This window comes from Phyllobates terribilis, unplaced genomic scaffold, assembly GCF_046119375.1.
Source record: "Phyllobates terribilis strain yellow unplaced genomic scaffold, ASM4611937v1 Scaffold_9__5_contigs__length_417890890, whole genome shotgun sequence".
Classification (NCBI taxonomy): domain Eukaryota; kingdom Metazoa; phylum Chordata; class Amphibia; order Anura; family Dendrobatidae; genus Phyllobates; species Phyllobates terribilis.
In genome coordinates this window covers 183,787,388-183,800,767 of record NW_027362769.1, presented here as the reverse complement: position 1 = coordinate 183,800,767, position 13,380 = coordinate 183,787,388, and the positions used below count along the sequence as shown (strand labels likewise).

At 52.6% G+C, this 13,380-nt stretch overlaps 1 protein-coding gene across 1 annotated transcript in view; it reads right to left on the bottom strand.

Moving 5' to 3' along the window:
* Positions 1-440: 440 nt before the first annotated feature.
* Positions 441-13,380, bottom strand: part of EPB41L5 (erythrocyte membrane protein band 4.1 like 5) — a 35,054-nt gene continuing 22,114 nt past the window's right edge. Inside the window, exons 16-26 of the mRNA XM_073647496.1 lie at positions 12,540-12,649; positions 8,942-9,108; positions 8,669-8,760; positions 8,361-8,507; positions 8,173-8,228; positions 8,005-8,094; positions 5,994-6,087; positions 3,633-3,719; positions 3,515-3,556; positions 3,180-3,313; positions 441-2,956 (exon numbers count right to left, since the gene is read on the bottom strand). Coding sequence (XP_073503597.1) covers positions 2,899-2,956; positions 3,180-3,313; positions 3,515-3,556; positions 3,633-3,719; positions 5,994-6,087; positions 8,005-8,094; positions 8,173-8,228; positions 8,361-8,507; positions 8,669-8,760; positions 8,942-9,108; positions 12,540-12,649 — 1,077 coding nt within the window. The 3' untranslated portion in view covers positions 441-2,898. The remainder of the gene's footprint in view (positions 2,957-3,179; positions 3,314-3,514; positions 3,557-3,632; positions 3,720-5,993; positions 6,088-8,004; positions 8,095-8,172; positions 8,229-8,360; positions 8,508-8,668; positions 8,761-8,941; positions 9,109-12,539; positions 12,650-13,380) is intronic.

Genomic DNA, 13,380 nt, shown 5'->3' with positions numbered 1-13,380 from the left:
ACATTGCTTTTGGCCGATATCTGCTCCATTACTGCCTTGGACATCTGTAACCATAGAATCCTCCGGTGCTGGATACATTGTATTTACATGGATACATTCTAGAAACGTCGCTATGGAAACCAGGTCACTCTGCAACTGTGCTCAAAAGGACTGGACAGTCAGTTAAATGCTTCCCGGCAGTAGAAACGTTCAGGATCTGCGGAAAGCTGGGTGCAGACCCCAAAGGGACTGAGAATGACTGGCGCGGGCTGCTCCTGCACTAATCAGGGACCTTTTACGTTTTAGGCGCTCTTGCCCTTGAAGAGAATTGCCGCGTGGTCATTTCAACAGCATTCTGCCTCATTCAGGATGTGAACTATGGCGCAATATCGTCACTATCCTGGCGGGAACGGCCGCTCGTTTCCGTCCAATGGATGAAGTCAAAACCAAAAAGACAAGTCTGATTTTTTTTTTTTTTTTAATTGACGTAAAATAGAATAATTTCCCCGATAATCGGTTCAGTACAAACCGGAGTCGCGATCTGGTGTCTACAAAGAATCGCCACAAAAATTAAAAAAAAAATAAGTTACATTCTGATCTACAGCAAAAGCTTCAATATCAAAAAGAGTAAAAATCCCGTTAGTGCGAAAAATACAGAAAACAGTGAGTGACTACGAGGAAGAGTGAGGGCGGAGCTTAACATAGCCCCGCCCACAAGTGAGGAGCTTAACATAGCCCCGCCCACAAGTGAAGGCTACAAGTAATGCAGTTTGCTATTGCTGCGTCTACTCCAGTTCCAGCCAGAGCTGCTTTCAAAAACATCTGCTGTTCGTTCCTTGTCTGATGCTCCGCTCACAGCCAAAGCTGGTGCAATTGTAGACGACAGCTGAGGGGGAACTCGAGGTATGAGCGCTAGGGGCTGGCAGTACTGCTGCTCTGGCTGGGACTACAGCAAAAAAAACGTAATGGAAACGCAGCTCTGGCTGTGACTAGAGTATAAGAGGACAAGGTGGAAACAGAACCATAAACCTTATCACCTTCATTGTAAATAATTATAGATATAAAAAAAGGTTAGTGATAACGTGGGGAGGGCAATAAAAGTGCCAGACATCTATTGGTGAGGACTACAGATCGACCATGCTGGGAGTTGTAGTGCCCAAACATTATAGGATTCATTTAATAAAATACCCCTTGTATCAGAACATTTCCTGAACCAGAGGAACAACAGAGGTCTCAGTCTGCTAATGTGACAAACCTCCAGCGAGCGGCAACCTGCAACCTGCACAGGATCAGCCATAAACCATCGGGAAGAATTTACCTCCAGTCATCGGGGGTCACGCGCCTCCCTCCCTTCGTGCCGAGAGACATCCCAAACACTTGCCCCTATTCCCCCCTGCATCACATCTTGTACTCCAGTCACAGCCAGAGCTGCAGTCACTCATATACCACCCATAGGGCACAAGACTAACTGCAGCGCTCACAATGCTTTGCTGCAGCCTGATGGCGAGTGCAGCGCTGGATGCGACTGGAGGAAGATATAAAATGTCCAGTAATGATACAATCTTCAGTAATAGCGGAGTGTGGCACCACAGACAAAATCATCAACCTAAAACGTCCTGAACCTTCCCGACATTGTACATGCGGTCATCGTGTGACACAGATTACACATACCAGAGCACTGCCTGGATGGGGAGGTAGGCTGCGTGTCCCCTTTAATGAGTCACAGTGATAATATCTGGCCAAGTGTTAGATTGTATTTCCACACAAGATTGACACAACACCTGCTGCATTCAGTCCCTAGGGGGCAGTCTACCGGGAGGGGGGAGATTAGAGATCTAATAAAACAAACCACACCTTGCTGACTGTTTCCTTTACAGTGCAGCGGTTTCATTGTGGCCACCAGGATTAAAGCTTTCAGGGAACAAAGGGATGAAAACATTATGTCAATATCTATGTATCAGAGACACTGAAACGCAGCTGCAGCTCTGCACCATGCAGGCAACATAACCAGACGCACCAAGGCTGAGGAGGAACGTAAGGCTTAAAGTGGAAGTTCACCTTTTTGTTAATACTAGTCACATCCAGAGCTGCATTTACTGTTCAGGTGCCACCTGCCCAGAATCAGCTATCCAGACTGACAGCTCTACAACACACTGCATCTCTGTACAGGCACAAGATCCTGCAGGTGGAGAATGCAGCTCTGGAGGTGACTAGAGTAGAAGCCATGAAGGATCTAGATGAAGGTTTCTCTCTATTCTATGGTAGAAGTGAGCCTGCACCTAAAACAGAGCAAAAAGTAACAAACAAGTGTTGAGATGAACGTTCTAGGGGAGAACGGCCGCCCGCGCCAAACAGCAGAGCCGCCGCCTACGTGCAGGGTCAGTTTTACAGCCTCTCGCTTTACAGCAGGATTCCAGCACTGACAACTTTGTGGAAATTTAACGTTCAGCATTTCTCTCCTAATACAATAAAAGAATAAAAGTTAATGAAAAATACATCAATAAAAAAAGAAAAAAATCCCCAGATGAGCGCGTAACGAGCGTCACGAGGCCGCGGCGGAGTCCGGAGGGCGAGGGCTCAGGTGCGAATCTTCACGTACATTCCCCGGAGATTCCTCATCCACGAGACACAGTTTTATGACGCCATCGTCTCAGTGATGGAGTTAACCTTTAGTGTTGATCCATAAAAGCGCAGAGAGATCCGAGCGTAAGGCGAAGCCGACCATGAAATGTCGCAGTCAGTCGTCCAAATCAGCACCTGACAGCGGCGGGGGGAGGGGAGCAGATAGATTCCAGTGTATCGATAGCTTAAAGTGACGGATCATCTTATCGGCTGTCGGGGGATCTGTCCAGGCTCATCGGCAGCTTCTTACACTGATAACACCGTCCCTTTAAATGTCCAGTCTCTCCAGCTGACGCCTCAGAGCTCCGTGGTCAGCAGACACCGTGGTCTGGTCACCTCCTCAGGAATGATGGTGCTGAAATAAAAGCTCAAAATGTCAGAAGAAATCCCTGATCACAGCCCGGGACACCAAATACTGAACGGTACTAGAGAACAGCACCACTCCTGGCACCTGTGGGGTACTGCAGCTCATCCACATTTACAGCAGGGGAGCGGAGCTGCAATACCAGACACAACCACATACATGTTAAGGTTCCAGAAATGGCACCGCACCCAACGTCAGGGGTGTGGGACCTCACCTGGAGGTGGTGGCAGGAGCAGGGGTCACACTCGGGGGCTCTGCAGCAGCGGGTGGCGCGTCAATCACATTATTCAGGACTTTTGCTGGCAGTGAGGTCTCCGCTCCGAAGTGACCATTAGATACGACTCCACTCTGAGAAAGCAAGAATCAGTGAGAAAAGATCAGTCCTCCGGCGCCTTCTACTCCAGTCACATCCAGAGCTGCCGCTGCAGGTTCGTGTCTGTTGCACAGTGTTCTCATTAGATGGAGAAGCTTGTTACTGCGCCATCAGGTCTAAAAGGAGACAACTGGAAAAACAAGGCCACGTAAAGAGACACCAGTCCTTGCACTTACCGGTATCAACCACCGCGGGGCGATAGACGAGTATGACGGGACCTGCAGAGAACAGACACGTCAGCACCTTCTGCACGGAGGGGCAGAACAGTGGCAGGTTTACTAGAGCGGATGTTACCGGCGGCGGAGCAGCAAGAGTCTCCGTGAGGTCAATCAGGTTCTCTGTCAGCGACGCCAGCAGCAGGTCCAGGTCATCAGTCGCGGTCTGTGGGGGGGGGGGGGGGGGGGGGGAAGAAGAAGAAAAATCTGATATAATGGGAAGCCCCCCATCCGAGAAACATTAGGGAAGGCTTTCACCATCCAGTAACCACTATTATGCTGTGTAGATTGTTTTTCGGAGCGGAGAGTTTGAAAATTTGAGGAATTACCGCAAAAGTAAAGCATGGGGGAAGGAGAACCGCAGAGACCACCCCCCGAAGACCAATGGTAATGAAGGAGCGATGCTCTGCAGGCACATCAGAGAATGGCGGATTTCAGCTCTTGAGGTCATATTATCCCACTCACTGATCCGGTCTGGGCTGCACTGTCTGTGAGATGATCGCCCCATCCCTGACTGCAGGGGGCAGCACTAGCGGCTCCTTATTCATGATGACTGCCTGGGACCATGGTCAGGGGGATATCACCAGCAGCCCATGATCAGACCCCCAAATCCCATCCTAATGCAGAGCCTGGTGGGGAGAGGGTGTGCTGTTCCCCCAGAAATTATTGCTGTTCAGAAGTTTGTTTTGCATATATTGTGAAGAGAGTTCCAAATTTGTTATCCGTTAAATGTATTATCACTACGTTCAGAATTTATTCACCGCTCACTCTCGTTCGTTCCAATTAAGTTGGTTCAAACTGGGCGTGGCTTCGCATGGCAGTTGGTGGGTCACTAGCTCTTGGCAGCCATTTTATAGCCAGAGCTGCTGTGAGATAGGAACCACTTACTGGGCTAACCAAGTCAGGGTCGGACTGGCCCACCGGGGGGACTGGAGAATCCTCCATTGGGCCCAGGCACTGACATCTGCTGGCAGTGAACATACATCACATGGGCCAGCGATGCGCTTACTGACCGCGGTGACAAAAGGTTATCAGGGCGCAGCAGCGCCGACTTACAACTAGTGCGCCGCAGTCTGCAGCAGGAGAGCGGTCCTCAGTGGTCAGTGAAGCGCGCTCTGCTCTCCTTCTGCTTAGCTCAGACAAGGCTTCAATCGATATTAGACAGAGAAAGAGACTCCAAGGATAAAGCAGGGCTCCGTACTACACATTTGCAAGAAACCAAATTGCATAGATCAAATTCATCTAAACATTCTGCTCAGTCATACAGATAGGACTGAACTTCTTGAGCAAGACTGAGTGATAGAATACTAGAAGCCTGCAAAAACGCAGGGGAATCCAAAATAAGACGTTCTTTTGCAAAAGCAGAGGCAGGCGCCCAAGCCAAGAAGGCAGAGGCAGGCGCCCAAGCCAAGAAGGCAGAGGCAGGCGCCCAAGCCAAGAAGGCAGAGGCTCGGATAAAGATTCTTCAGACAGAGATGGAAGAAAATCGCACTAGCCAAGGTAAAAGTACTTGAACAAGCATTAAGTCAGTCTTGATCCTACCACCACGGAAAGAAGATGACCCAGTTGATCGTACCAGTGACTATGTACTGAAACAGTCATCTGCAGCGCCCCCAATTTTCAGCACTGTTCAAGCGGACAATGCAAAAACTTCCATGTCAGCTCTACCTGAGGTGCTGGTGTCATCCAAAGCACCTGCACAAACTCAAAACCAAAACACTCCTACGTACCCTCTCAAGGACAGTTAATAGAGGAAGATGACCACAAGGTGCTTTCTGGCCCGTTTCCACAGCTCAAGCAGCAGTCATCAGAATCTCCAGAGGCCAAACCACAGCTCAACCCTGCAGCAACATCATTCTACCCGGGAACATCTCACCCCTTTACGCCAGACAACTTATACGCCCAAGGAGCACCACAAGTGGATACGGCAACAAGGAGTAAAAAAAAAAAAAATCAGACATGTCTGAGTTTGCAAGGTTCATGGTGAGCAGGGAGCTAATAAACACCAGTCTCACAAAATCTGACGACCGTGCAGAGAACTACAGAGGCGGGAAAGCAACCTCCAAGGCCGCCATTGCCGACCTCATCCTATCTGCGAAGCAGGAGCTCGATCTCATGATCAGATGGTTGGGGCTCAGGCTCTACGAATCGTCTCACGAGCCTTAGGACAGTATGTGGACCATCAGGAGCAGGTCTCACTGCTGCCTGGCAGAGCGACGTCAGAGAAAGCGATCGTATTGGGTCAATTATTTCTGCATCCGGTTTTCAATAGACCAAGTCTTGAATTGCTCCTCGCCGTGGTTCTACATTCCAGTCTGCGGACGCCGAGTCTGCGCTGCTCCGCATTTTGGATATGGAGGTAGGAAAATCTCACAGCATCATACCCATCAGCTCCAGCCCCAATCGCCTTATGTGGAGACAGAACAGAGGGGCGCCTTACCTTGAGGTGTGCGGCCTCTTCTGGGGGTGGCAGGGCGGACGACATCAGCGAGGGCTCAAGTTTCGAATCTTTTAGTTCTTGGGATCCAAAATTTCTATAGAAAAAAAAAAAAAATAATAATAATAATAATAATAATAATAATAATAAAAATATAAAAAAACATTGCCGATAAAGAATTTATACACAGATGTAAGGGCAGAGGTGGCGCAGGGAGTGTGCAAGGGGTAGAGGGCAGGGACGATGCGGGAGCCAAGTATTGGGGGGATAGGGGCAGAGACAGCAGGCAGGGACGGGACCAGTGCACAGGGTAGAGGCGAGGGGCAGGATAGAGTGCAGAGCCGTGCGTTGGGGCTAGAGGGCAGGGTCGGCATAGGAGTCGTGCGTTGGTGGGATAAGGGCAGGGTCGGCATAGGAGTCGTGCGTTGGTGGGATAAGGGCAGGGACAGCAGCAGAGCCGTGCGTTGGGGGGGGGATAAGGGCAGGGACAGCAGCAGAGCCGTGCGTTGGGGGGGATAAGGGCAGGGACAGCAGCAGAGCCGTGCGTTGGGGGGGATAAGGGCAGGGACAGCAGCAGAGCCGTGCGTTGGGGGGGATAAGGGCAGGGACAGCAGCAGAGCCGTGCGTTGGGGGGGATAAGGGCAGGGACAGCAGCAGAGCCGTGCGTTGGGGGGGGATAAGGGCAGGGACAGCAGCAGAGCCGTGCGTTGGGGCTAGAGGGCAGGGACAGCAGCAGAGCCGTGCGTTGGGGCTAGAGGGCAGGGACAGCAGCAGAGCCGTGCGTTGGGGCTAGAGGGCAGGGACAGCAGCAGAGCCGTGCGTTGGGGCTAGAGGGCAGGGACAGCAGCAGAGCCGTGCGTTGGGGCTAGAGGGCAGGGACAGCAGCAGAGCCGTGCGTTGGGGGGGATAAGGGCAGGGTCAGCGCAGGAGCCGTGCGTTGGGGGGATAAGGGCAGGGACAGCAGCAGAGCCGTGCGTTGGGGGGGATAAGGGCAGGGACAGCAGCAGAGCCGTGCGTTGGGGGGGATAAGGGCAGGGACAGCAGCAGAGCCGTGCGTTGGGGGGGATAAGGGCAGGGACAGCAGCAGAGCCGTGCGTTGGGGGGATAAGGGCAGGGTCGGCGCAGGAGCCCTGCGTTGGGGGGATAAGGGCAGGGACAGCAGCAGAGCCGTGCGTTGGGGGGGATAAGGGCAGGGACAGCAGCAGAGCCGTGCGTTGGGGGGGATAAGGGCAGGGACAGCAGCAGAGCCGTGCGTTGGGGGGATAAGGGCAGGGTCAGCGCAGGAGCCCTGCGTTGGGGGGATAAGGGCAGGGACAGCAGCAGAGCCGTGCGTTGGGGGGATAAGGGCAGGGACAGCAGCAGAGCCGTGCGTTGGGGGGGATAAGGGCAGGGACAGCAGCAGAGCCGTGCGTTGGGGGGGATAAGGGCAGGGACAGCAGCAGAGCCGTGCGTTGGGGGGGATAAGGGCAGGGACAGCAGCAGAGCCGTGCGTTGGGGGGGATAAGGGCAGGGACAGCAGCAGAGCCGTGCGTTGGGGGGGATAAGGGCAGGGACAGCAGCAGAGCCGTGCGTTGGGGGGGATAAGGGCAGGGACAGCAGCAGAGCCGTGCGTTGGGGGGATAAGGGCAGGGTCAGCGCAGGAGCCGTGCGTTGGGGGGATAAGGGCAGGGACAGCAGCAGAGCCGTGCGTTGGGGGGGATAAGGGCAGGGACAGCAGCAGAGCCGTGCGTTGGGGGGGATAAGGGCAGGGACAGCAGCAGAGCCGTGCGTTGGGGGGATAAGGGCAGGGTCGGCGCAGGAGCCCTGCGTTGGGGGGATAAGGGCAGGGACAGCAGCAGAGCCGTGCGTTGGGGGGATAAGGGCAGGGACAGCAGCAGAGCCGTGCGTTGGGGGGATAAGGGCAGGGTCAGCGCAGGAGCCATGCGTTGGGGGGATAAGGGCAGGGTCAGCGCAGGAGCTATGCGTTGGGGGGATAAGGGCAGGGTCAGCGCCGGAGCTGCAGGACACCACTTACGTTATGAACACTGTCTGCACCGGAGTTTGCGGCTCTCGGTCCGGACTTTCCTGCACCATCGAGCGGTTATTGACTTTCACGTTGACGCTTCTACAGAGGGGACAGCGGCCATTATCCTGGGAAGACTGGTTATCTACACATGATATTTGGGGCGATGGCGACACTTACCTGGGCGACGCCTCCTCAGCGGTCGTGTGACTGATCCCCGAATCATCTCCTATAATCTGTGAAGACACAAAGCTCCGGGGTCACAACATAGAAATCCCCTCCGCTGCCCCGACACTATTGTGCCGTCCGCACCACAGACTGCTTTGTGGGACCCCAATACATAAAGCCCCAGAGAGGGAAGACGTCACCTTCTGTCCGGCCTCCACCTTCTGTCCGGCCTCCACCTGCGCCTTCAGGATGTTGCTCTTGATGTCGGTGGGCGGCCATAGTGCAGCCGGCGCTGGAGTCTCCACCTTGTTATTCAGACATTTCTCTAGAAGCTTCACTGGATCCTCCTAAGAGACAATGATGGGGGTTATACCAGAAGAAGAAAACACCTGCAGGCCGGGGAGCGAGGATGAAAGCAGGGAATATAGGGGGCGATATAACCGTCAGGTGAGGGGCGCACTTATGAGTGGGGGGTACTGGAGGACAGAGCCGACCTGCTCGCCGGTACCTGCTTGTTCACATTGATATTTAATCGCACTGGAGGGACGGCGATGTTACCGGCGTCCACGTTATTCAGCTTCACAGTCGCATCTTCAAAACCTGAAAGCAAAAACCAGATCAGAAGATGACAGGGGGCAGGAAGGTCGTGCGATAAAGAAAGTGCCCCCCAATCTCGACTTCTCGATACCAGAGACTTCAGACTCTAGAAAAGCCGGGTGACAACCCCAGTACGAGCGGGAATAGGGGCCACATTGGTCGTCAGCTAGGAGGCTTCCCTTACCTAGGGCGGCGTCCGGCTGGGGTCCGGGTAGTTCCTCCAGGCAGGGGTTGGTGAAGGCCAGGAGTCCGGCGTCCAGACTGGCTCCGGGGCTCGTGGTGACCGGCAGCGCCAGGATCTCGTGCAGTTTGTTTTCCAGATATTCCTGACTCTCAGTTACACTAACAAAGCTGTGGAGGCAGCAGGAGAAGCCTGAGACCCGGCCCCAGGAGCAGCGCTCAGAGCCGCCCTGTGCTGCGCTGCCACTGACAGATTCACAACAGCCAGTCCGGTGTGCGGTGGTGGAGGAGGCGGTGCGCCATATAAACCGGCAGACATCTGCTCCGCAGGAGCCCAGAATGCAAGGACGACAGTGAAGACTGACACAGCGGCCAATCCCCAGGAAGAAACTGTGCTCGGGTCTCGCCCTCATCACAGGTAGATGAATAAGGGGGCGACGGGCAGGTATCAGGGGTGTCACCACAGAACCATAGAATAATGGAGGGTTGACCATTTATTACCTGAAGGTCAGGATCAGCTGCACGCAGGAGCCCTCTAGTGGCCACACAAGCAAGAGACAAGGGAAGAATAATAAAATAAATGGTGCGGTCAGAAGAGACGGCCGAGCCGACGTTCACGAAACATACAGGTTTGGACAAAACCTTTTATTTGGGTTTTTGCTCTTACAGAGAAGTGATGGCGTCTGCACCGGAGCCGAGGAAGACCTTAGTGCTAGCGGGGTTTAATGCATTATTTGTGCCCATGTCCCCCTGGTAACACTTCCTGTCCAGGGGCTCGTGGTTCTCCTCAGTGTGCGATTCTGATTGGCTGCTGTGTAAGGGAATCCTACCTGGCACGGGTGCAGTGACAGGAAGTGTTATCATGGGGACACTGAGAAGAAATGGGCGTTTCCACATCCATAAATGTCTGGATCACAAGTCTTCTGCTTTTTCTTGCGGATTTCACATTGTAATAAAGTGTTTTGCTATAACAGCACGAGAGGAGAGGGGTCCATGGGCGGAGAGGGGCCAAGAGGTTGCGCCCATAATACTGGAGCCCCCCCCCCCCAAAATGAGCTGGGATAATGGCAGCATCATGTCTGTTCTATTGACCTCATGAGATGGATCGGTGATGGGAGCGGTCTGGGGTCCGGGGCCCCTCACTACCGCCCAGGGCCCCTCGCTACAGTCACAGTCTGTTATCGTCAGCTGACGGCGTCCGCCAGGCGGTAAAGATGCTGAATCTTGTATGATACACGTATGACGCCTAGGTGATCGGCCTCATAACTCAGTCATGGCCGCCCGGGGGTTCAGGCCGCGGAGCTCCATCGCTTTCCCAGCATTTTTCGCATTGTGCTGATGCACGAAGTGGCTGTAGCTCCTGTCCGCCATCAGCGAGGACGACGACTGCGGCTTCCGGTGACTTCCAGCGTCCTGCGCGGCGCCCGCCGCTCCCACGGGCCTACGGTGGTTTTTATTTAAAAGATTAATAGGGTGATAAAACGACCGAGAAAAATGGCGAGAAAAAGAACCTGCAACCGAGAGAAAAGCGAGGAAGAGAAGAACGCGGAAAGGAGGGAAAGTCAGCGAGCTCGGCCGCGCACCGAGGAATCGTCAGAAGATCAAGAGCGGATCATTGATTGGAAGATCCATCAATGCGATCAATGATCAGAGGCATCAGATTATTAGGATCAGATCATCGGTTTATTAAATTATTGGATTATTAGATTATCGGCACAAGATCACAGATTATCATCAGATGATGAATTATCAGATTATTGGATCCTTAGAATCAGATCACCGATGACCCCAATCTGTAACCAGAATCATTAATTATGGGATGTCACAGCTTCAGCTTTGGGATGGATAACGGCCTTCAATCATGGTCACAAATTATTTACACTGGATCACGGACTGTAATCAATTCTCACTCCTGGGATCTAATCAATATTTACACCTGATCACTCATCAGATCATGACCAACTACAGTCAGGACTGATTTGGAGACAATCATTTGTTATTCAGACCGGATCACCGGCTATTGACCGAGATCAGATCAACTAATGATTATTTATAACATATTAGAATCATCTATTATTGGCGATCAGATCGCCGGCGGTGTAAATGGATTAGCCGGGATCATTGAGATCAGAGTCTTCCTTCCTGATCGATCACTGACCATTGGTCGCTTAGATCCAACCAATGGCAGCTGATGGTGCAGACGAGGTCACTGATTATTATGGACACAGGATCCTAATGTCTTTAATCGGGACCAGTCATCGATTTGGCTCCGATCAGTAACATTCGCTTTTGTGAGGAATTGATTAGTCGGATTGGATTATTGATCGCTCGTCTCCAGATCTGATCGTTAACAATGGATGCTTTTTTTTTAGATTAGATCATTTTCGGAGTTATTGATCAGCGAGACTGGATCACTGAGGATTAGTGCGGCCACAGTTGAGGATCACTGATGATTACTATGGATCAGATCATTGATTATGGTTCACGGAGATGATCGGACTCCGCAGAGATCAGGTCTTATATTGGCAGCGATTGGTGAAAGACAAAGAATCACGTTCCCAAAAATCAGGAAGAGTGAAGCAGAGGACACAACGTCTAGGGATACAGATACCAGAGATCAGAGCTGATATCCATATCGCAGGACCCCCAGCCTCCAGCAGAGCCCCCCACCACCAGGCACCGCACACACCACAAGCTGATCAGCAACGGCTGATTTGTGATAGAAGGAAAGCAGCGCAGCACAGAGACAGCGAGCGGCACAGCACGAAATCTACAGCAAGCAGCGATCAGAGTCCAGCTCCCCTCCCCCACCCCGAGCTGGCGGACCAGGACATGAGACCGTAAACTACAACTAGTGAGGAAGGGACCACCACTAAGAATGACCACCCTCATCATCCTCACCCACGGACAGCCTGCACCTTCTAGTCTTGTGTAAAGGAAACATTCCTGCAGTTTGTCATCATCCTTCCATCGCCTTGTGTTACAGCTCTGCTTGCTGTCAGTGAATGGTACATTGCTGCTCCAGAGTTTGCTACGAGTTCACCCAGTCCAGACAATCCTTCAGCTCAGCAGCCAGAACACCGGACCGTTACAATGTGTCAGCGCAGGTTACACGCAGCAATCTGGAGTCCAGGCTGCGGCTACAATGTGACAGACTGGAGCTCGGCCTCCGAACGCAAAGAACGTTTCTATTCACTGACTGCAAGCAGAGATTGAAGATGGCGAGAAAGGGGAGCACATCAGACCGGACCCTCAGTGTCACTGGGACTAGCCCCCGGTATCTAGTCTATGGTCCAGTATGGCTTAGTAGCTGCGATACATTGCTGTGGGGCGAATACACAGGTAGCAGCGTTCTCTGGGGCGACATAAATAATGGGCCTGAAATAAAAAGCTGCATTCAGCAATCTGATCTGGGATCATTATTAGGGCTACAGGGGGGCGAGGGGTCGCCCGGAGCAGCAGCTGCAACCGGGAGGTCTCCACGACCCCCGTACACCTCACTGGACGGATCTTATGGTTCCCGGATGAGGCCTCACGTGACTTCTGGGTAACACGGCCGCAGCCCCCGGAGCTGAACCCGACCATCAGCGGGAGAAACGCACCGTCTCTTCTCCGGGGAATCGGAGCCCGGACTGTGGCGGAGGGTCTCACTGTCAAAGAGCGACGGCGGAGCGGGAACCGGGGGGCGAACCGACGACTTCACGGGCCAAACCTGAGATACAGGAGACGAGTCAGAAGACTGCAGCACTGAGATACTGTATCTAATCCCGTGTGATACTGCCTGTAAGCTACTGTATCTAATCCTGCGTGATACTGTCTGAGATGTGTATCTAATCCTATCCTGTGTGATGCTGCCTCTAAGCTACTGTATCCAATCCTGTGTAATGGCGCCTGCTTAGCTACTGTATCCTGTGTGATACTGCCTGCTGAGCTCTGTATCTAATCCTATCCTGTGTGATACTGCCTGCTGAGCTCTGTATCTAATCCTATCCTGTGTGATACTGTCTGCTGAGCCGTGTATCTAATCCTATCATGTGTGATACTGCCTGCTGAGCTCTGTATCTAATCCTATCCTGTGTGATACTGCCTGCTGAGCTCTGTATCTAATCCTATCCTGTGTGATACTGTCTGCTGAGCCGTGTATCTAATCCTATCATGTGTGATACTGTCTGCTGAGCTGTGTATCTAATCCTATCCTGTGTGATACTGTCTGCTGAGCCATGTATCTAATCCTCTCCTGTGTGATACTGTCTGCTGAGCTGTGTATCTAATCCTCTCCTGTGTGATACTGTCTGCTGATCCGTGTATCTAATCCTATCCTGTGTGATACTGTCTGCTGAGCTCTGTATCTAATCCTATCCTGTGTGATACTGCCTGCTGAGCTCTGTATCTAATCCTATCCTGTGTGATACTGTCTGCTGAGCTCTGTATCTAATCCTATCC